At 43.5% G+C, this 23,849-nt stretch overlaps 1 protein-coding gene across 1 annotated transcript in view; it reads right to left on the bottom strand.

Annotated features, from left to right (window-relative positions):
• Positions 1-23,849, bottom strand: part of BTBD9 (BTB domain containing 9) — a 912,643-nt gene that overhangs the window by 803,954 nt on the left and 84,840 nt on the right. Inside the window, exon 4 of the mRNA XM_044060308.1 lies at positions 2,076-2,340. Within this exon, the coding sequence (XP_043916243.1) occupies positions 2,076-2,340 (265 nt within the window). The remainder of the gene's footprint in view (positions 1-2,075; positions 2,341-23,849) is intronic.

Below are 23,849 nucleotides of genomic sequence, written 5' to 3'. Positions count from 1 at the left end.
CGTTGGCACCAAAATCAGTCAAGCCATTGGATATTACCCTAACAGAAGGTAGGCAACTAGCTACAACAACCTCGGAGCTGATGGGTGCATGGGGAGGAAACCACTGTAATGGAGCTTAAGCTTCGAGTCAGGGGCCCTAAGCTGAGGGGATGAGTCCTAATTGCATCAGTACCTGTAAAAAGGGATGCACCAACTTTTCCAACTTGGCGGGTCCTAAACTCCCAACCAACTGGGGTGACGGAGTCCACAAAGCCACCAAAGGAGGCTTGGAGACCCACTTACCAAACAGGGGCACCGATGATCAGATCTGAAAGACAGAAGCTCAGATCTTGATTGGCGACAGAGAGAAATCTGATTAGGACACCTGTGGGGTAAGTGGAGAAAAGAGCAAAAAGGTTCTACGGGACTATGAACACTTATGGCAAGAGATGGATCCTTCCCTGCAAGCCGAAGGTGACCAACTCTGAATGGTTATCACTATGGAATTTTAATGCGGTTTTTACTTTTTTCATTAAATTTGCTTGCTGTTTGACACAGGACTCTATCGTGGTGGATTTTTGCTGTGGTGGAATACCAGAGGTCTTTTTCTTCGTTTGCTTCACTTTTCCACTGGTATACCTTCAACAAGTGTAAGATAGTTTTTTCCTTGAGCTCTGAATGGTTTGAGCTTAAAATGGAGCCAGAGCCATCAGGGAACTGGAGGGCCTTCAGACCTATCCCCTTTGCTGAAGGAGGCTGAAGAGGACTGACTACCTAGCAGAAGTTCTTTTAAGAACAAGCTGGACTCTCCTCTTATTCACGGCACAAGACAAATTCCTCACAGATCAAGCAAGGGTGAGACAAACACAGATCAAACAAGGGGAGTCCAAGTGGGCAGCCCCTAAATACACAGGCCGTGTGCATCTTGGGAGGGAAGTTTGTGCCCACGGTTCAAACACTTCTTAAAACCCTGATCCATAATCAACACCACAACAACACTAAGGAACAAAAAAAAAAAACAACACACAAGATACACCCTAACCAAAAAACTTAACAGACAGCTAAGCACAGAGGTGGGGAAAATCCCACTACCAACAGAACCCTACTAGAAAACAAACCTAATCAACTTATTTAAACTTTACAACTCACCAAACTAAAAATACTCAAACAGGGTAGAGGACAAAAACCCAGCTAAAAGCTAGCAAAAAAAGGATACACTAACTCTGGGTATTCGACCATGCTGCTACCCAGAAATGACAGCAAATGAGATCTGTGGGAGTCCTGAGGAGTGAGAGATTATGGGTAAAGGAGGCAGAGCTCGACAGACTGAAGTCTATGGAATGTGGACGGCTCTCAGATCTGAGTCAGATCCAATAACCCACAGATTGAATCCAGATGGAAAAGACAACACTGAATCAATTATTCTGTGAAATAATAATAAGCAAAAATAATGAAATTGTATTTCTCATTGAGATACTTACTGATACTCTGGAAGCTAGATGAAATTGAAGGACTGACCATGATAAGTAATCACACTGACATCACTTTTTCCCTTCTTGTATTGTGGTAAGAAAGAACAAAGATGGTGCAGACAGGTGTCTTCCTTGGACAACAGCATGCTTGTGGTATAAGTGAGAGGGCATCATCCCAGTTTAGAGGTGGGAAGATAATGTTCTGGAAGCCAGGTTATAAGCCAGGCCCTTTGTAGAAGTCTCACAAGTTAGCACTACTACTGAAACAGTCAAACTTCTTATCTGATAATTCATACACAGACAGCCTACAGATCCAGACAGGTTTATTAAAAAAAAATTCATTTGAGGTGTATAGTGATTGTGAATATAGACAAATAGAGTCTTACATAAATCTTTATTGTTTTGTTAAATTGTACATCTGAATGGGCAGATTGAGAAAAAAAATACAGAGAAAAAAAGGTTAATTTTAGCAGCTAGGACAGTTTAGCTGATGAAGATTTCACAGCTTGAGCACAATTCCCCAAGAAAAATTCCAGATGATTATAAGGAGTTTCACCATATTTCAAACAGGTGATATTAGAAATAAAAGGAAGTCAGTCTCTTTAGAAAGTAAGATATACTTACTAAGCATGCCTCTGTAGTTCAGGTCCATGTCACGACTCTCAGATCGAACTTTGATGGCATCCAAAATTGCATCTGGGGACAAAAGACCAGATGGTCGAACAACATTGAGTAACTCAGTTAGGCTCATAAGTGGCAACCGGACAGATTCCATGACCTCATCATGGTTCTCAGTTGGGTTCTGCTGACACCAATTAATTAGGGCTTGAAAAATATCTTTCTCTGGGGCTGCAAAAGAGTCCCTCTTCACAATACTAAGCAGAGCAGCCTGCAACCAAAAACAGAACAGTTAATATCACACATTAGAAAGTATCCAAAACAATGGTAACAGCACACCAATTACTCATGCATTAAGAAAAGATATACTAAACAAATAAAATTCCTGTTTCCTACTGATACATATAGACCATCATATGTTTTGATGCAGCCTGACATGTTCCTGCTGGATAGAGTGCAGCTAATCTGTAATGCAAGTACCTTACTCACTGTTTGCAGCAACAGGGATGAAAAAAAAATAATGACTGGAACAAAGTAAAATGACAATGTTACTCAAGCCTCATAATCTACACTTAATACCAACATCTTGTGGATCATGACAGTGTACATGTGCTGTGTTTCACTCTGTTCATATACACTGGCTGGCATCTTATCAGTCTCACACTGGATGCTGCTAAACATGCATACACTACTAAGGAACACAGAAACAATACTAAGCAAGTGACCCCAGGGACCTTAAGAGGCCTAGCCATATACCCCTTTAAGTATACACACACAAAATGTCTTGTAACCCTTTATGAGAATTAAATAGTCACACACAATAACCCTGGTGTAAGCTGTGTCGATCCATCCAATCAGCAAGACTAGCTTTAAAGGTAAAGTAGTATTTGCTTGACCTATACTGATAACTTATTCCACAGGCTGGGAATACACGAAATTAAGAACCTATCCTTCCAGCAAGTCTTCATTTACGGATGTAAACTTAGGTCCCTAGTATGGGTGTTTGTACAGCCACTGGTTTTAAATAGAAATAGGAGGTCAAATAGGACTGGGTCTTTAAAAGCAAGATACAGGTCACTTCGGAGTAGCTGCATGCTAGGAGTACAAGGAGAGTTGTGCTAATCTACTGGAATAATTGTGATTTTTTTTTTTTTTTTGATTAAAACTCATCTTTGGAGCCTTTACAGTTAAGAGAGATGCTTGGATGTATACACACCAAAGGGGACACTTTATCTAAAGACAGCACTGACAAGTACAGTGGTAAGATTACTTTTTTGGACCTTCTAGATATTCCCTTGGAAATTAACTGGGCCAACAGAAAGATCCCCGCACTATGGTGGACACACGACAACTAAATGACAGAGTGCTCTGTGCAAGTACTCGGGTCTCTTATGACTGCATCTGTTTGAAGAGAAATACCACCTACAATCTATTTTGCTAAACACTACTATGTTGGACTTTTTTTGCAACAATTAGCTTGAGACCATTGGTGGTAAACCAAGTATGTGCATACTCCAAGCCCTTTTGGAGCAATCTGTAATCTAGCAGACAACAGAGGGGTTACGTTAAGTTTCCCTAACTTTCCAATAATACCAGACGAGGATAGTGTCAAAAACCTTGGACAAGTCAAGATAATCAGTGTGCACAGAATGACCACTGCCAACAGCCCCTGTAACATTTTCAAAATTTAGTAACTTCAAGGAATAGGGCTTGCCTTTCACAAAACCAAGCCAGATAGCGTCAAGATCAGTTAAGTTGCCTATGTCTGCATAAATGAGTTTTGCTATAACATATTCCATGTATTTGCATGCAATACTAGCATGGCTGATGGGTCTATAGTTACCTTGTGTAGAGGAGTCACAGTGGCTGTTTTCCAAGTATAAAGCTTAACCCCATGGATAAGATAAGGTGAACATGCTAAAGGCTGCTTAAAATGGAGCACTGTTTATAAATACATTATATGCATGCATATGCACGCGCGCACACACACACACACACACACACACACACACACACACACACACACACACACACACACACAATATGTAAACAGTATGTGCACATCTATACACTCATATACATATAAGAACTACAGCTACCAGGCAGATAAATATGACTGTATATTCTTTATGCCAGCTCCAATGGTAGAGGGAGATAAAGTTTTAATTAAAGGCCAAGTGACCCAGATTTCACCAGCAGCTTGCATGCTTGAAGGTGCAGACAGGGAGGATGGTGTGCATCCATCAGGAGATGGAACTGCTGCCCAGCTCACTCCACTGTTCTAATGAGGGAAGAGCTGGAAAGCGGAGGATTGTGACAATGCAGGGAGACACTGCAGAGAAGACATGGGCATGGCCACCAAAGATGTGTGATGACAAATCCTGTTGGCACACATGTGGGGAGCCTACATGCATGGAAAAGGGGACACAGGTAGCACTTGCAATGCAAATTCTCAATGTAAAAAAAAAGCTCTAATTTTTTTATATTTACTACTTAAAATGATTTACTATTAACAGCATGCACTGAATGGCATTTTTACTTTCTTACCACATATCACTACTTTTTCATGTTTTAATGTAAAGCTGAGGTGGGTACCTACTGTTATTGTTTGTGGGCAGATCAGATTTTCACTGAAACAGGGAAAATGTTTAGCCAGTATTATGAGGTGGTTTCTACTAGAGGGTGTACTTTAGTAGAAAATATAGAATATGAGTTGCAGACCATTAGGAAGCCAACATGATCAAATGTAGCTACCAAAGGCCTGGACATTTCTTTCTCCTTACTATCAAGTAACACAGTCTCAGCATCTCTGTCAACTAAGTAGATCACATCCCTCATCAACAATGAGGAGGATACAGACATGTGCCTCCTCAGCCAGTACAAAGTACCGGACTACTTATATAAAAAATGGACAGTTTCTGACTAGAAAGTAAATTCTGCGACTAAGTAGCAAATTCTCCCTCTTCAGAACTAGCTGAAACTGTTGGGTCCAGCTTTGTGTTATCAGCCCAGATTACTAGATCACTATGGGTCCTGATGATCTTCTGCATCTCATATGATACAGCTGCAGCCGCATTTTTTTATTCAATCCCTGAAATAAGATATTAGTAAAACAACACTCTTTGATGGGAGAAAATGCCAGCATTTTGTGGTCATTTGCTCCCGTCCTGCAAAACTTAAAATGCTGCTGAATTTAGGACAGTCAAAAGGAATAGTGGTAGGATTGGGGAATACAGGCTTTGTTCTCATCTACATTTGTTAAAGTATTTTCATATTGGACATCCACAGGAAATAGGGCAATGAACACCTTATGGTTTATCTTTTTCTTAAATAGAGCAGTCTCCAAACCTCATGAAATGGTGCTCTTGATGAAGGACAAGTGAAGAGTCCTTAAACTCTGCTGCCCCAAAGGACATGATGTTGGCAAAGAAACTTGCCAAACAACTCAAAGGCAAAAACCTAATACAGGAGCAATCATAGAGAATGTTAAAAAAGGACTTTGGTGAAAATCATTGGAGGGTGGGCAAAAAAATGTTCAAATAACAGTCCTAGCAAGAAAACAGTACACTGATATGTCAGGGATAATTTGTCAAAAGGCAAACAGACTGGACAAGCATCAATTATCTTGACTGAGAATAATCACTTACCATTGTCAGAAACCTAGAAACAAAGGGATCAACAGAAATGCTGAGTAAATCAGTATTAGATGACAGTACACCAGATAGCCTAAAACCAGTGAGACAATATATGATTGTCTAACTCCTGAAAGTCCAATATCAAGAAAGGAAGGGCAGAACAAAAGGTACCAAAAAAGGAAACAACTGAGAAGCCTGTGTCAAAGATGTTGGAACTAGTAAACCCAGTGTGGGGAAATAAAGTATACACAAACTCACTGCCTAGAATGGGGGGGGGGGGGGGGCAGAGACCATGGTACTTGACACCAGAGAAGACAAACTACACTGCATTAATCAGCATCTGGTCAAAGTCCAGATGCTGTATAACATGACTTTGGAATTGTACTGAACTGAGGTAAAATACTGCCTAAGGCATGTACAAGCCTACAACTGTAGTCACTTCCTGCTCCACTCTAAGCACTGGCAGAAAATGAGCACAGGGGAGAGCCACTGATGCCTTCATGAGGACCACATGGCTCAACACTGGTAATGTGACAAAAAAAAGTGAGAAGTTGTGGAATGCCATAGATTCTCAACACCTTTTTTCTGCTTTCATTTTCCCTGTTCTCAAGCCACTAATGACTAGAATGAATGTCTTCTTCCTAATGTTTTTGTCTCTGGGTACAGGAGCAGGACAACGCAAGGAATTGAGAAATATGATACAGGGCAGCCAGGAGGAGGAAAGTACAGTTTTGTACCTACCATAAATGTAGATGTCCGAACAGGATAGCATCGGCAGTCCTTACAAATGGGTTGTCCTGTCGTCAGGCAGCCCTTCGGTCGGCCGGATTCCAAAGTCTGGGTCTGGCCTCGGCTGGTGTCGCACTTCACCCGAAGTCATCTCTGCTGGTCTTCGGGTATAAAGGCATCAGCCGACGCCATTTTCCTCAGTGTTTCTTGCCCCAGATGCCAGTTGCCCTCTTGGATAGCTAAATTTTTGGGTAAATGCCAATGTTTCCAAAAAAGTAGAAGGCAAACACAGAAAATAAGCATGTATGTACATATATACAAACAAATACACCATAAGAGATCCCCCCCAGCTAGCTATTAGGTGGGCAAATACCCTAGGAGTACCACAGAGGGAAGGAGGATGGGTAATCCTGACTGCAGATGCTATCCTGTTCGGACATCTACATTTATGGTAGGTACAAAACTGTACTATGTCCTTCAAGGATGCATCTGCAGTCCTTACAAATGGGTAGAATACCATAGCCAAACTAGGGAGGAGGAAGAAGAATTATGGTGTAGTTAGGATCCCTTGCAAAACAGCAGTGGCAAACCCTGCTCGGGATCTAGAGTATAGAGGTAAGTTATAATGCTTGGCAAATGTATGCACGGAGGTCCAAGTAGCCGCCTCAATAATGTCCTTGGTAGCCACTCCTCGTAAGAAAGCTGTGGTAGTGGCTGTAGCCCTTGTAGAATGAGGCCTTATGTTCTGTGGAATTTGCTTTCCATGGTAGGAGTAACAGAATCTTATGCAATTTCCTATCCACTTGGAGATTGTCTGTTTGGAAATTGCTTTTCCTTCCCTTCCTGTTGCATAAGCTACTAGAAGCTGGTCAGTTTTCTATTGCCCTTGGTTCTGTCCAGATAGTAGCGCAACTGTCTATGTACATCCAAGGTATGCAGCAGTCTTTCCCCTCTGTTCTGTGGATTGGGAAAGAAGGTAGGTAGGTGGATAGCCTGGTTTAGAGACACTCTGGATACCACCTTAGGCATAAATGTAGGATTAGTTCTCATGGATACTCTATCTTGATGGAAGATTAGGAAGGGTTGTACTGCCATTAAAGCCTGTAGTTCTGAAACCCTTCTTGCTGAAGTAATTGCCAGTAGGAAAGCAGTTTTCCAGGATAGGTGTTGAAGATCTGCTGTTGCTGCTGGTTCGAATGGAGGGAGTGTCAATTTTTCTAGCACGAAGTTCAAGTCCCATGCTGGTAATGGTGGTTTCCTAGGAGGTTTTACATTCTTAATTCCTCTCAGGAACTGCCTGAGTAGAGGATGTGAGAAGACAGGGGGATCGAAGCTGTATTCTGCAGAAATAGCTGATGCATGTATCTTGATGGAGGAATAGGACAGGCCTGTATGGAGAAGCTCTGCCAAATACTCCAGGATGTTGGCAATATCTACCTTTGACACATCTTTCCCTCTTTCAGTACTCCAAATGACAAACCTTTTCCATTTTCCTGCATAGTTCCTTCTTGTTGAAGGTCTGCGGGCCTCAAGGATAATGTCTTTGACCCTTTGGGATAAATCTGGGTTAGTTGCTCTTATGTAATGTTCCAGGCAGTCAGTTGCAGAGTTTTCAGGTTTGGATGCAGGATGTTGTAGTCACTCTGAGTTAACATCAAAGGAATCAGGGGCAGTGTCCACGTTTCCCCCCCGAGACATGCTCCTCAGCAATGGGTACCAATGTTGTCTTGGCCAATTTGGAGCTATCAGAATTATCCTTGGACGTTCCTCTTTGATTTTCAGTAGTACCTTGTGCATCAAAGGAAGGGGTGGAAATGCATATGCTGTCAGGCCTTTCCAACTGAAGGATAGAGAGTCCACCTTCCAAGCAAGTGGATGGTATGTCCTTGTGCAGAATTTCTTGAGCTGGTGATTGAGTGGGGATGCGAATAGGTCTATATGTGGCCTTCCCAATCTCTTTGTGATGGCCTTGAAGATGTCCGGGTGTAGCATCCATTCGTGAGCATCCGAGGTAGTTCTGCTTAACATGTCTGCTAGGATGTTTTCTTTTCCCGGTACAAATATTGCCTGTAACTGAATGTTGTAGCTCAGAGCCATATTCCATAGGTCCAGAGCCATTCGGCATAGGGTGTATGAATGAGTGCCTCCCTGTTTGTTGATGTACCACATGACTGTGGTGTTGTCTGTCCTTATCATCAATTGGCCTTCTTTGAGGAATGGTCTGAAATTCTGGATTGCTAGTTTTACTGCCAGCATTTCTTTTTGATTTATGTGCAGGTGCAGCTGATCTGGAGTCCATAAGCCTTGAATGCACTTGTCCAGCATGTGGGCCCCCCAACCGAGGTCTGAGGCGTCCGTTGTGATGGTTTGGCTTGTTTGAATGTTGTGGAAGGACAAACCTGGGTTTGACTGGCATGCCTGAGCCCACCATAGGAACTCTTGTTTCAGGCATGGGATTAGTGGTATTTCGGTTTCCAAGCTGTGCCTGTGTTGAGACCATAAATTCTTTAGGTACCACTGTAGCTTTCTCATATGCAGTCTGGCATGGGGGACCAGGATTATGCAGGATGCCATGAAGCCCAAGGCCTGCAGTACTTTCCTTTGGATTCCCTGAAGCCTGCAATGAGCGATTACTGATGCCAGGCATTTCGTGAACACTCTGGACGCAGTAGATAAGCCAAAGGGCAATGCTGAGAATTGATAATGCTCTGATCCTGCAAGAAATCTGAGGTATCTTCTGCAATTTGGTCGTATGGGGACGTGCAGGTATGCCTCCTTGAGATCTAGAGTTACCAGCCAAAACTCCTTGCCCAGCATGGGAAGAAGTTGCTGTAGGGTCAGCATTTTGAATTTTGGAACAATGATGAATGTGTTTAAAGCGGACAGGTCGAGAATAGGTCTCCAACTTTTCTCTTTTCTTGGTACTAGGAAGAGTCTGGAGTAAAATCCCTTGCCCTGTTCTGTAGGTGGTACCCTTTCCACAGCTCTCATCTTTGTTAGTTGAGCTATTTGTTTTAGAGCTTCTGTCTTTTGATTTGGTGGTAGGTTTGGCATTCCTCTTTTTACTGGTAAGGTGTGGAAATGAAACCTGTAGCCTTGGTCTATAGTTTGCAAAATCCACTTGTCTCTTGTGATATAGTGCCAGTTTTTTGAAAATAAGGCTAACTTTCCGCCTAAGGGTGTTGATATTTGTTCCCTGGTAGGCGGTGTGAGAGCCAAGTCACTGTGATTGTCCTGTTGCAGTGGTAGTGGTTGTATCTGTGCCTCGTTGGTTATTGCCTTGCCACTGGCGTCCCCTGTAGGCACCTCCTCTGGATTGATTTCTGCCTCTGGAACGTCTATTCCTGCCTCTCTGAGTTTTAGAGGAGTCTGGAAAGGACCAATTTTTGGAAGGCCAGTTCCTGCTAAACCTTGGGGGCTGAACCTGTAGGAAATTTTTAACTGTTTGTACAGATTTTGCCTTCTCTTCCATTTTCTTCATTACTTGTTGGGCAGGAGAACCAAATAGACTGACCTTATCCATAGGAGCATCTAATAGCTTTGCTTTAACATGATCCGGCAAGACCTGTTCTTTCAACCATGCATGCCTTCTTATAACTGTGCCAGTCATGGCTGATCTAAATGAAGCCTCCAGTGCATCATAGCCACATTTTAAAGAATGGTTACTAACCTGCTGAATGTTATTCACCATTTCTAGAACATATTTCTTATCTAATGAATCATCAGAGGACAGTTTCTTAGTTAACTGATCAAGCATAAACTCTTGGTATTGGATCATATGAAACTGACAGTTCAAAGCTCTAGCTGAGAGAGTAGCAGAGATGTATACTTTTTTACCCCATCTCTCTAAGGACCTGGATTCCCTTTCAGAAGCGAGAGGGTTTTTCGCTGAGGTCGAAGCTACTGCCTTAGGCCCCTGGGAGATAGTCTCAGGATCTGCAAAAGGAGCCTTGTATAAGTGGTGATGAGTGTCCGGTACCCTGTAAAACCTATCGAGCTTGGCAGGGGCTGGAGGTAAAGTATCAGGAGCAGTGCAAACATCATTAAATGCATCATCCACAACAGGAAGAACTGGAGGTATAGCTAAGGGCCTATGTTGCGGTAAGTGTAAAAATGTCCTAAGCCTTTTTCTTGAATCTGAGAAATCTTGTCCCTGCCATTGGAATTGCTCTCTCATGGCATGTAAGGTTTCCCCAAAGGAAAATTCCTCTGGTGGAGAGGCAGAAGGAATAGATTCTTCAGCATCGGAATCTTCATAAGTAGAAAAAGGAGCCTCTGGATGGCCTGTATTGTCTGTATCATCAGAAGAGTCATCTGAGGACACTGGCTCAGGGGGCTCTGCTCTAGGTCTCTTTTCAGGAGGTTGAGAGGCCCTGTCTGGGTGAGATTGGGATCCCCTTATTAAAGAGATGAGATCCTCTGCCAGAGTAAGCATTTGGGAACTGAAGCTGGGCCTGTGAGAGGGGGGCTTAACAGGCACAGACTTAGCAGTTTTAGCTGCTTTAGCCCTGGCAAAGGCCTTTATAGACATGGCTGCAGGAGGCCTAGCAGCACCACGTGCTGGGGTAGAGACATCCAAAGGGATGGTGTCCGATAATTCTGGAGAAACCACATTAGTAGGCAAAACTTCAGAGGCCGATTCAACTAGGGTAGAAGGGGCCTCGGTAGTAGTCATGGATTCGGCTGTAGATTGACCCGTTTGCTCGGTTTCGGCCGAAACCGAGACACTCGCGGTTTGCTTAACCGTGGTTTCGGCCGAAACCGCGGACCGCGAGTGTCGGTCTCTTTCTTTGCGTTTTTTAACAATTTGAGAAGTCGGAGGATCCGACGGCATAATGTATGCAAAATCTGAGCCGAAAAACTGTTCAGCAAACTCCGACCGACGCCTAAGCGTTCGTCGGTTGAAGGAAGCACAGGCTAAACAAGCTGCTATGTCGTGGTCTGGGCCTAAACAAGGTAAGCAGTAAGAGTGGAAATCTTTATGAGGTATTTGTTTCCCACAAGTTAAACAGTTATTCACTTTTTCTGACATCGGCTTAGGCAAGAAAGAGTCCCCAACGGGGTACTTAGCTTTTTAGAAGTCTTCGAAGTAGTATTCGGTAGTAGTAATCTCTGGATCTGACCGACCGGCACTTGCGAACAAGCTTCTGCTTCGGGCGCCACGCGGCAAGAAAGACTGGGGAAAATGGCGTCGGCTGATGCCTTTATACCCGAAGACCAGCAGAGATGACGTCGGGTGAAGTGCGACACCAGCCGAGGCCAGACCCAGACTTTGGAATCCGGCCGACCGAAGGGCTGCCTGACGACAGGACAACCCATTTGTAAGGACTGCAGATGCATCCTTGAAGGACATCCCAGAAACAAATGTTACGTATTTACCATAACAACAGATCTGTCACTGAAGTGGGCAGATGTTGGTCATGAAGGACTGATTACCACCAAGCAATACTTGCTAGACATCTAATAGGTCTCATCAACCACTTCTCCCATAATGCACCACACTTACCTTCCACAAGTTCAAACTCCTTCCTCTACTTCTATAATGCACTGCATATCCATGTCTCTCTAGACAGAGCTTGCTCCCAGAAATTCACTTTTCCAGATGACATGTAGACCTAAAAACTAATCATCCAACAGTTTTCACCAGTGAACATTTAAAATGGAAGGTGAGAGAGTATGATAAAGTGGAAGGACATACAGCATGAAGATGGCTATACTAAGTACATAACTTTCAAATCTTACATGATCCAGTCTGTTCACTAAATCTACAGCATAGAATTCCCACTTTTCCTACTGGGTACTATCAAGATAGAATATTACTCAATATTGTAAACCTGCAGGTTTATCTAGATCTAAAGAGGACATGCTTACAGTTTTTGCCAAAGTATGCAGAAAAAACATCATCCTGAAAAATGGCAATGAAATAGCCAAACCCCTTGTTGAACTAGTCCTTGGCATTTGCTTTCTAATGTTTTGTTACACTTGATAAAGTGAAAAACAATGCACTGAGATAGCCACCTACACAGAATGACCTTAGATAGTTTTTGATCCAATATGTTATTGGCAAAGAAAATGAAGAAAGTACAGTTGTGTACGCTTACCATAAATGTAGATGTTCGAGTGTATTCACTGTTGCAGTCATTACATTTGGGTTATCTGCTTGCAGGTAGCTCTCAGTCGGCCTGGTTAACAAAGGCTTGGGTCCTGCGTCGGTTGCTGTCCCTTCTTCCATGATGTCAGATCATCAGGGGTATAAAACATGCAGCCGACGCCATTACATCAGTTTTTCTTGCCCCAGATGTCAGGTGCCCCCCCTAATGGGAAGCAATTAAATATAAAAGTACAAAGATATACCTCCAACAAAAAAACAAATACACCACAAAAGCTTTTAAGCATAGTAAAGGAAGGCAGAGGTATAGCCAAAAAAGTTAGGGGGGCTGGAGGGAGGGTAACCAGGACTGCAACAGTGAATACACTCGAACATCTACATTTATGGTAAGTGTACACAACTGTACTATGTTCTTCGTGTTTCACTGTTGCAGTCATTACATTTGGGTAGATTCCCAAAGCTATGGCTGGGAGGAGGAATTTAGATAGCATTACGGCCAGCTATAAGGCCCTGCAAGACTGCAGTGGCAAAGCCAGCTCTGGATTTAGAGAAAATTGGAAAATGATCATGTTTGGTGAAAGTATGTACAGAACTCCAGGAAGCAGCTTTTAGGATGTCCCTGGTAGGGATGCCTCTGAGAAAGGCTGTAGATGCAGCCCTGGTGGAGTGAGGTCTGAGCCCCTGGGGGATGGTTTTTCCATGGTGCTTATAGCAGAAATGAATGCAATGGCTTACCCATTTAGAAATGGTTTGCTTTGAAATAGCCTTCCGCTCTGCCCCTGCAGCAAATACCACCAGCAGTTGTTCAGATTTCCTTTGAGGTTTAGTCCTGTCCAAGTAGAATCTAAGTTGTCTGTGCACATCTAAGGAATGCAGTATCCGTTCCCCTTTATTCTGTGGATTGGGAAAGAAGGTTGGCAAATGAATGGACTAATTAAGATCCACACTGGATACCACCTTGGGGATGAAGGATGGATTGGTTCTGAGGGACACCCTATCCGCATGAAAGAAGATGAAAGGCACCACTGCCATAAGGGCCTGTAATTCAGATACCCTTCTAGCTGAAGTGATTGTTGAAAGGAAAGCTGTTTTCCAAGAAAGAAATTTTAAGTCAGCAGTAGCAGCTGGCTCGAAAGGAGGTAGAGTGAGTCTCTCCAAGACAAAGTTAAGGTCCCAGGCTGGGGTTGGAGCTCTCCTGGGTGGCCTCAAATTTTTGGCCCCTCTGAGGAACTGCTTGAGCAGTGGATGAGAGAAGAGGGGAGGTTCTGTATTATAATGAGCTGAAATGGCTGAGGCGTGGATTTTAATGGAGGAAAAAGACAGGCCCTTGTGAAGCATCTCAGTTAAGTACTGTAAAATCTGAGGTAAATTGGGCGCTGCTATCCTCATCCCTTGAGATTGGTTCCAGGCAAAGAATCCATTTTTCAGCATAAGATTTTCTGGTACTAGGCCTCCTTGCCTCTAAAATGACATCCATCACAGGTTTGCTGAGGGATGGTAAAGGAGAGATTTAAGTAATTAGCCAGGCTGCAAGGTTCGGTGTTAGAACCTTGTGAGAGATGCAGCTATTTAGCCAGACTGGAGGCTGAGCTCTCTCAACTCAGGACTGGCAAGACCAGGCAGGAGGAGAAGGCAACTACACACACCACAATACCAGTCTCACATAACTCAACCACACCACTGAATCAAACACATAAACACACTAAGACATACTCGGAGGCTCTGAGTAAAAATTTACCTAAACAGCAGAGGCCTCCAAAGCAGACACCCAAGCAACTGCAAACTCAATACACCACACAAACAACACATAAACAACAAAATCAGTGTGCAAAGCAGTCACTGCCCTTAAGGCCAAATACAACACCAAACATACTTGTCATAGGTGACTCCATAGTCAGACACACTGACGTCCCGCTCACCAGACTGAGTAAGGAGAAGGTCACAGTAAGCTGCCTGTCGGGCGGTAGAATCCGCCACATAACGTAAGCACTCAGGTTTCTCAACAGCAGGTACAAGTACGACTCAGTCATTGTCCACGCTGGTGTCAACGACCTGAGACGTACCTCCTTGGACTACATGAAAAGAGACATTGAGGAGCTCTCTGATTATGTAGCCCAGGCAGGTATGACCCTGACCTTGAGCAGTATCCTACCTTCACCTAGAATGATGCCACAATACAGTGATAAGATGATCAGCTTTAATAATTGGCTTAAATTCTGGTGTCATTCAAAGGGATCCAATGTCTGTCTGCCTGGGATGACATGCTGGACAAGTCACGCTGCTTTCAAGGGACGGCTTGCACCTGTCACCCCTAGGCTTCCGGATATTGGCAAAGGCTCTTGCCACCCCATAGTGCCTTTTTAGGCAAGGCTCAAATTCTAAACCTACCACCCTAGAACACAAAAAGGAAAAAACTAAGGGTAATGCTGCTCAATGCCAGAAGTCTCAATCTCAAGATGCACGCACTGAGGCCCTTCTCAGTATGGAGAACATCGATGTCTGTGCTGTGACAGAAACCTGGTTCAAGGCTCCTGAGAGCACCCCAGCACTATCAGGTTTCACCTCATATCATGCGTTCGCCCCAAAATCCAGACAACACCAAGAAAGGAGGGTGTCCATATTCATAAAGGACACCCACACCTCAAGGTTGGTGGCAACGCACGATGCATCGGAGACCATCCAGGTGCAATTAACCATAGGCAAGACTGCTCTGCAATTTGTAGCATGTTACAGGCCACCCTCTCAAACTCAGGAACCTCACATGGCCTTCCTGAAAACATTGGAGGGATAAATGTATCTCCAAACACCATCATACTAGGTGACTTCAACTACCCTAATATAGACTGGGAACACTACTCAAGCCCAAACACTCTAGCCCAAAGGTTCCTGGAGTTCATAAACTCAAATGCCATGGAACAACTAGTCACCATCCCCACAAGAGGAGAAAACATACTTGATCTCATCATCACGAACATGGGATCACAATGTTCAACACCAGAAGTATACCCCTCACTGGTGAGATCAGATCATAAACTAATCTCGCTGGAGGTCCTCATCCCGCCCCACCTGAAATAAAAAGACCACAGTGAAAAACTTCTCAAAAGCCGACTTCACACTTCAAAAACTAGTGTGGTCTCCTTTAAGGCCCCTGAGCCAGTGGTAAACATTACTCAAACCGCTGAATCACTTACAAATGCCTTCTACCAGCACCTACAGGACTGCATGGATCAGGCAATCCCAAACAAAACTAAGACTCTTTGTACCAAAGGCAAGCGTCCAGTCTGGTGGACCCCAGCCATAAACAAGCTCTACAACAAAAGAAGGAAGCTACTACAAGATAGAGCAAAATCCTTGAAAGGTAAGACACCTTTGATCATTATAAGTAAAAAACTAAGAGCTCTCATAAAATCATCCAAGGCAAATTTTGAGAGAAAAATCACCAAGGACTCAAAGACAATCATAAGGCCTTCTTTAGCTATGTTAGAAACCTAGGAGGAAACTCCCAGATATGCTCAGAATTAGTTCAAAATGATGTGAAGATTACTGAACCTACACACATTGCCAACATACTGGCTGACAAGTTCAGTGCAAACTTCTCCCCTCCCCAAAAGGAGAGATATCTATACCAGAGGATTGTAGCCCCCCAAACATCTCCAACGCCCAGGTGAGAACTGGTCTCTCCAAAGCAAAAACACAGCATCCATGGGACCGGATGGTGTCCCCGGCTGTGTGCTCCACAACTCAATGAGGAATTAAACCTGCAGTTAGGACAGCTGTTTAATCTTAGCCTCACCTCAGGATACGCCCAAGGAGTGGCGACGCGACTGTGGTCCCACTTCACAAGGCGGTGCCTCCACCGACCCTGGAAATTACCGTCCCATTAGCTTGACAAGCCTTATCTGCAAAGCCATGGAGAGGATCATAATGGAACTCATAAATAAAGACATAGGGAACTTGCAGACTTTGGATCCAACCCAGTTTGGCTTTGTCAAAGGCAGATCATGCCTTTTAAACTTGGTTGACTTTTTGAGACAGTCACCAAGGCCATTGATGAGGGAAAGGCAGTCCATACAGCCTACCTTGACCTGGCAAAGGCCTTCGACACAATACCCCACTCAGGTATCATCGAAAAACTCATCAGCTTGAATGTAAACCCATACATCACAAGATGGGTTGCAAACTGGCTAAGTGACAGAACCCACAGGGTCAGAGTTGCTGGAGCCATGTCAGACTCAAAGCCTGTCACAAGTGGTGTCCCACAGGGCTCAGTCCTGGGTCCACTCTTGTTCGGCATCTACTTTTCTGAAGTACAAGCAAACGCAGGAGGGTTATGGCTGACAAAGTTTGCAGATGACTGCAAACTGGGCGCCATAGTCGAAAACACATCTGACACAGATATCCTTCAGAAGGGGCTCACAGAAACGGATAACTGGTGACAGAGCCATGGCCTAAAGTTAAATGCCAAGAAATGCATAGTCATACCCTTCGGGAAAAACAAGGTTACCCCTAGCTACCATATAGGTGGCAATCCACTGAGCACAGAAGAAGTCATCAGGGATCTGGGGACCCAGGTTGACAGTAGCCTTTCGTTTGACACTCATGTTGCTAAAGTAGTTAGGAAAACCTTCTACATTGCCCACCTGATCATGAAGGGATTCACATCTAGATCAAGGGAGGTCATTGTCCCCCTGTACTCATCACTCATTAGACCTATGATTGAGTACAATGCCCCATTCGGAATGTATCTGACCCGACACCTGCAGCAGCTGGAAAGGCCCCAAAAGTTCCTCACCAAAAGGATAAAGGGTCTCAAAAATATGTCTTATAGCTGCCCGACTGAAAGAACTCCAGCTCTATTCAGTCTCATACCGCTTGCTCAGAGGTGACCTGTGCCTGACATATAAGGCCATGTCAAACCCAGATTTGATGAATATGCTTCACCTCAAAAATCTAGATCCCTCAGAACCACAAGGGCGGAGACTTAAACCTTGACACGGTTATTAATAGAACATGCTGGAGGGACAGATTCATCACCCAGAGACTCCCTATGCTGTGGAACAAAATCCCGGTACATGTGAGGCAGAGCACCTCGCTGGCCTTGTTCAAGAGGAATCTTGACCAATGGATGGGAGATCGCAGATATACCCCAGGGATTACTTCAGTGTCACTGCTTGACAGAGGCACAGCAAAATAATAGGCATAGTTTTATTCAAACTAAAGGGGTGGCGAAAGCCAAATAACTATGGGCTAGGCTTATAAATGCCCTTGGGCAGATAGCCTAGTATGAACCTATGAACCTATGAAGAAGCTGAGGGTGCAGAATCAGGTTCTCCTACTGAGACAGCAGGGAAGGAGTCTGAGGCAGTTGCCATGGAGATAACTGTGACACACTGCGCAGGAGGGGTACCAGTGTTGGCGCAGCCAGTCTGGAGCAATCAAAATTATCCTTGGTTTGTCCTGTTTGATTTTTAGTAGTACTTTGGAGAGCAGAGGCAGAGGGGGGAAGGCATAGACTGATAGGTTTTTCCAATCGAAGGACAGAGCATCCACTTTCCAGGCTTGTTTGTGGGGAGTCCTTGTGCAAAATGTGTCCAATTGGTAGTTCTGGGGAGAGGCAAACAGGTCTATATCTGGGTGCCCCCATTTGCTTGTCAACATGTTGAAAATCCTTGGTTCCAGTTTCCACTCGTGTGGGTCCATGACGTTTCTGCTTAGTCGGTCTGCTAGAGTATTTAATTTTCCTGGCAGGAATTGAGCTTGTAGGTGCACTTGGTAGCTCAAGGCTGTGTTCCACAGTGCCATGGCTACTCTGCAGAGGGGGTAAGAATGTGCATCCCCCTGCTTATTTATGTACCACATAACAGTGGTGTTGTCTGCCTTTACCATTAGTTGTCCTGGAAGAATGTAGTCCTTGAAGGCTGTCAGAGCATTCTGTAGAGCTAACATTTCTTTTTGATTGATATGCAGGTGCATTTGACTTGGGTTCCATTTGCCCTGAATGCACTTCCCTGCCAGGTGAGCCCCCCATGCATAGTCTGATGTGTCTATTGTTAGGGTTTAGGCGGCAGGGGGTAGTGTGAAAGGTAGTCCCTTGTTTTGGTGGCAAGCCTCTGCCCACCAAAGGAACTCTAGGTGTAGGCAAGGTATGATAGGAATCCTCGTTTCCAGGTCTTGAGAATGTTGACACCATAGGTTTTTTAGATACCACTGTAGTTTCCTCATATGCAGTCTTGCATATACATTTAGAAGAATGCAGGAGGCCATGAACCCCAAGGCTTGCAGTATTTGTCTTGCAGATAGAGTTTTTGTGGCCACTTGTTTGAAGTAGGTTGTCAAATGAATTTGTCTCTCTGGCGTGAGGTAAGCCATCTGGAAAGTTGTATTCAAGCCTGCTCCCAGGAATATAATTTGTTGACAGGGTACCAGGTGTGATTTCTTTTCGTTTATGGTGTACCACAGACAAGTTAGAACCCTTTGTACAAAGGCCAGATGATTCAAAAGTATGTCCTGGCTTTCTGCCTGAATTAGACAATCGCCCAGGTATGGGTATATTTGAATATTTCTTTGCCTGCAAAATGCAATAACTGGAGCTAGGCACTTTGTGAATACCCTGGGCGCAGTAGATAAGCCAAAGGGCAGTGCACAGAACTGATGGTGCGTGCAGCCTGCTTTGAAACGTAGGTATCTTCTGCAAGATTCCATGATTGGGATGTGCAGGTATGTGTCTTTTAAATCTAGTGTTGCCAACCAGGCATCTTTGCCTAGCAAAGGAAGTAATTGGTGAAGAGTCAGCATCTTGAATTTTGGAATCTCCAAAAAGGTGTTTAGAGATGCCATGAATTGTCTTTTCTGGGTACCAGGAAAAGTCTTGAGTAGAAACCTTGTCCCTTTTCCTCTTCTGGTACCAGTTGAATAGCCCACATGCTTAAGAGAGAAAGTACTTGTTTTTGAGCCTCTGCCCACTGATTTGGGGGTAGGTCCGGCCACCCGCTTAGTGTTGGCAATGTGTGGAAGTGAAATCTGTATCCCTGGGACACTATATTTAAAACCCATTTGTCCTGAGTAATGAGTTCCCAATTCTCTGCATGAAGAGCAATATTTCCCCCCAAAGGGGCAGTCAGTTGATAAGTGCTTGGAAATTTTAAAAGGAAGTCATTGAGACAGTTTATCATAGGAGGGAGTCTTATTATTCCCAGATTTGGAAGTGGAGGCCCCCCACTGCTTAGTTCTGTGTGTCCCCTGGGACTGAAACCTGGGGATTTTGCTGTGTCTGGGTTTGGCTTGAGAAGACCTGGAAGGGGCTGGAAAGGACCAATTCTTAGAGGGCCAGTGCCTACTAAATTTAAGAGGCTGAACTTGTAAAAAATCTTTAACTGTTTGCATAAATTTAGCTTTATCTTCCATCTTTTTAAGAACTTCCTCAGCCTTGTTGCCAAACAGGCGGTCCTGACTTAGCATCCAACAATTTAGCTTTAACATGATCATGCAAAGATTGCTCCTTAAGCCAGGCATGCCTTCTGCGCACAGACCAGGTAACAGCAGCCCTGCAAGAGGCCTCTAATGAACCAAAACCACATTGCAAAGTATGTTTTCCAACTTGTTCAGCAGAATGTAGTAAATCCTGTAATTCTTTAATTTCCACACAGTCGGGAATCAACATAATTTTCTGTTTAAGCAGTCCAATAACATGTTGCCGATACTTTAACATATGAAACTGGCAGTTTAAAGCCCTAATGGCCAAGGTTGCAGAAGTGTAAACTTTCTTACCCCATCTAGCCAGCGCCCTGGAGTCTCTATCAGAAGGGGTAGGATTTTTAGCAGTAGAAGCCTTAATGCCCTTGGGCCCCTGTGAAATAGTCTCTGGATCTGCAATAGGATTTTTAAAAAGGAACTTGTGGGACTCAGGGACCCTGTAGTATCTGTCAGGTTTTCTGGGAGCAGGAGGCAGGGAATCGGGACCAAACTAGATTCCGAAAAAGCATCAACAACAATGTCTAGTACAGGAGGAATAGCTAAAGGCCTATGCTGAGGTAGGAGAAGGAAATCCCTAAGCCACTTTTTTGAATTAGAAAAATCCTGGCTTTCCCAGTGGAAATGCACCCATAGAGTATGTAAGGTTTCCCCAAAAGAAAAATCCTCAGGAGGGGAAGCAGAGGGAATGGAGTCCTCTGCATCAGAATCTTCATAAGTAGATAAGGGCAAATCCAGATCATCAGAAGAATCAGAAAAAACAGAATCCTGATCAGAAGATTCATAATCAACTTCAGTCCTAGGCGTCTTAGAAAGCTACCCCTGATTAGAGTTATTAGATCTTCAGCCAGTCTTATTTGTTTTTTAGGCATAGAGGCCTGAGCGTCGGTTATTTAGGCATGGATCGAGATTTAGGCCTAAGTAAAGAAGGAGGCGTTGGTTTAATATGCAAGTCCATAGGCCTGAATACACCCTCAGAAGCTGGTGCCTGCACAGCGGCTCCGGACCCATCCAAGGTAGAGACATCCGCGGGTTTCATAGTTGAAGCATTTCACGGCATACCGGACTCCGAATGGGTCTCAGTAGAGGCCTGTGAATCAGTAGTAGCGGGTATCAGGGGCTGCGAAAGCGCCTCACTAAGTACCGGCGAACTGGTGACTGGCTTAAGTCGTTGGCAGTTTTGGACCTAGGTGGCCTGTCTCTGTCATTATCTTTGCGTTTTTACGGAATCCCAGTAGTCGGATGGCTAACTGACAACAATTCTGGATAATTAAACAGAGAACCAAAATATTTAGAGGCAAAGATATATAGACGACGAATAGTGCGCTGATTAAATAAAGCACAAAACCGACAGCAAGGTACGTCGTGGTCAGGGCCTAGGCAAGGAATACAGTACGAATGAAAATCTTTATAAGGTATTTGCTTTCCACAAGTAATGCAATTATTAACTTTTACTGACATTGGTAAGGAGCAAGAAAAAGTTTCCCCAATGGGGTACTTAGCTTTAGTTGAAGACTTCGGTTCTGAAACTCGAAAACGAAAATTTCAGGAGCCGGCCGACCAGTACTTGTGAACTGCTTCTGCTTCGGGCACCGCACGGCAAGAAAGACTGATGTAATGGCGTCAGCTGCATGTTTTATACCCCTGACGACCTGATATCATGGAAGAAGGGACAGCAACCAACGCAGAACCCAAGACTTTGTTAATCAGGCCAACTGAGGGCAACCTGCAAGCAGATAACCCAGATGTAATGACCGCAACAGTAAAACACGAAGAACATCTAACATCTTTCCTACAATCTTTGATTCTGTCTCCAAGTAGAAATGCATTTTCTATGAATGTGGAAACACTGCAACACTCTCCCTGATTAGAATACTTGGGAGGGGGGGGGGAATAGCAGATTAACAGACTGATTTCTATTTGCTTCTGTGGTTGCCACTGGTATAAAGGAAGGGTTCCAAAAAGATACTCTGCCCATACGGTAAATAAGGTAAGAAGGATTGGAATAAAGGACCTGTAGCTCATAGACCTTCCTGATAGACATAATGGCCACAAGAGAGAGTCTTCCATATAATGAACTTGAGCTCTATTCTGGCTACTGTTTCAAAGAGGTGGAAATATTTTTAATTTATCTAATATACAGTTAAAGTTCCAAGGTGGAACAGGTTCTCCAAGTGGTGGCCTTAACAAAAAATATCTCTGAGAAAGGCCTCACAAACCTTTAAGGATGCAAAAATGATAAATTCAGCCCTTGGTGAAAATTACAGACTGCTACTAAATGAACTTTGATCAGGAACCATGTTGTTTGTCTATTTAAGATATAGACTAAGAACTGAAGAACTGCTATAATGTGTGCCAAACAGGGGTCACAATCATGATCAGTGGCTCCACAATGCACAGTGTCCTTTATCCAGCTTACTTACCCACTTTAAAAATGATTAAATACATTGTTTTTATATGTCAGTCTAATAGAATGTTTATGGGCAGATGCAACCACCCTAGAGCGTTATCCAGGTTCCTTGTCCATCAAGGGAATTTGAGTAATCATGCAATTAGATTGAAGGACTGAAGGTCTGGGTGAAGTTTACCAGATAAAGAAAAGACAGATTTTTTTTGTATGGTCTTATACAGAGCTCTTCTATGAGACGAGTCCACAACAGAGGGATCCAGACTTGTCAAGGCCAGAATGGAGCTCTGAGAATGATTTTTACTTATTAGCATGTTTTTACCCGGACTGTCTGTCTGGACACAGGTTGCCCAACTCCAAATAAAATACACATACAAAAGGTACAAAATGCAGATAATAAAAATTACAGTGGCTTTAAGCAGTTTAATAGAAAGAATGCAAACAGAACACTTAGTAAACAAGCAGGATATTGCAAAAGACAACAAAAAACAGCTAAAACAAATTCTAAGCAATGAATAAAATCTAACATAAGAGTACAACAATTGTTCAAAACAAAGAAAGAGGAAGGTAAGAAAAAAGGGAAAGTCATTTGCAAGAGCAAGCTTTTAAAAAGCGAGGTTTGAGAAAAAAAAAAGTATTTAAGTGTTGGCAGAAGTGACAGTTATACAGCAGTATGCAGGAGAAGCAAGGTAAGACAAGTTTGAGAGGCAAAACTAGGGAGGCAGGTAGAGATGCCAACAGAAAAAGTGGCTTGATCAAGTACTGGATGTGGTAGACGTTTAGTAGATAAGCTGAAAGACACAAAGGCTGAGGAAATTTGGTTAAGAAGATGAAGGATCCGTCACGAAGAGAGGCTGTAAGGTTCCAATATATGGTTTGTGGCTAGGTGAGGGAGATACAAAACAGATGTAATATGAAAAGGGATTTAAGAAGACAGAAAAATCAGAGAAGTCAGGACACGAAGGGGAAGAGCAGGGTGTAATAAAAATACAGCAGGGGACATGAAGAGAAGTGTAGGAAGTGGTAAGGAAAGAAAAGATGAGAGATGCACGCTATAGATATTATGTCAGTCACCTTGCTCAATCTGGCTTTCATCAGAAATCTCAGAATAAGGGAAAAGGAAAAAAAAAACAGTGGCCACCACTGAACTACAGCATACTGAGGGACAGACTCTCTAAATGACTTATTTCTTATTCTGCTCCCTCATGCTAGAATATGCAATAATATGAGTTGCAACTATAAAAAGAAATATTAATTCTAAATATTAATAACAATACTCCACATACATACTACATAAATTAGATTATCTACATTGAGGTATTCCAAACCGTAACTTCCAATGGAAGTGTATTTTCAATTTATTTTTGTATACTGTACTCCCATTTAACTGTTTAACACGCTGCTATAGCCAAACTGTACTGGGTCATGGA

The sequence above is a fragment of the Protopterus annectens genome, chromosome 1.part0 (assembly GCF_019279795.1).
Source record: "Protopterus annectens isolate FY-2018-M chromosome 1.part0, PAN1.0, whole genome shotgun sequence".
NCBI lineage: Eukaryota > Metazoa > Chordata > Ceratodontiformes > Protopteridae > Protopterus > Protopterus annectens.
Note: the sequence above shows the minus strand (reverse complement) of the source record. Positions and strands in the feature narration are given on the sequence as shown.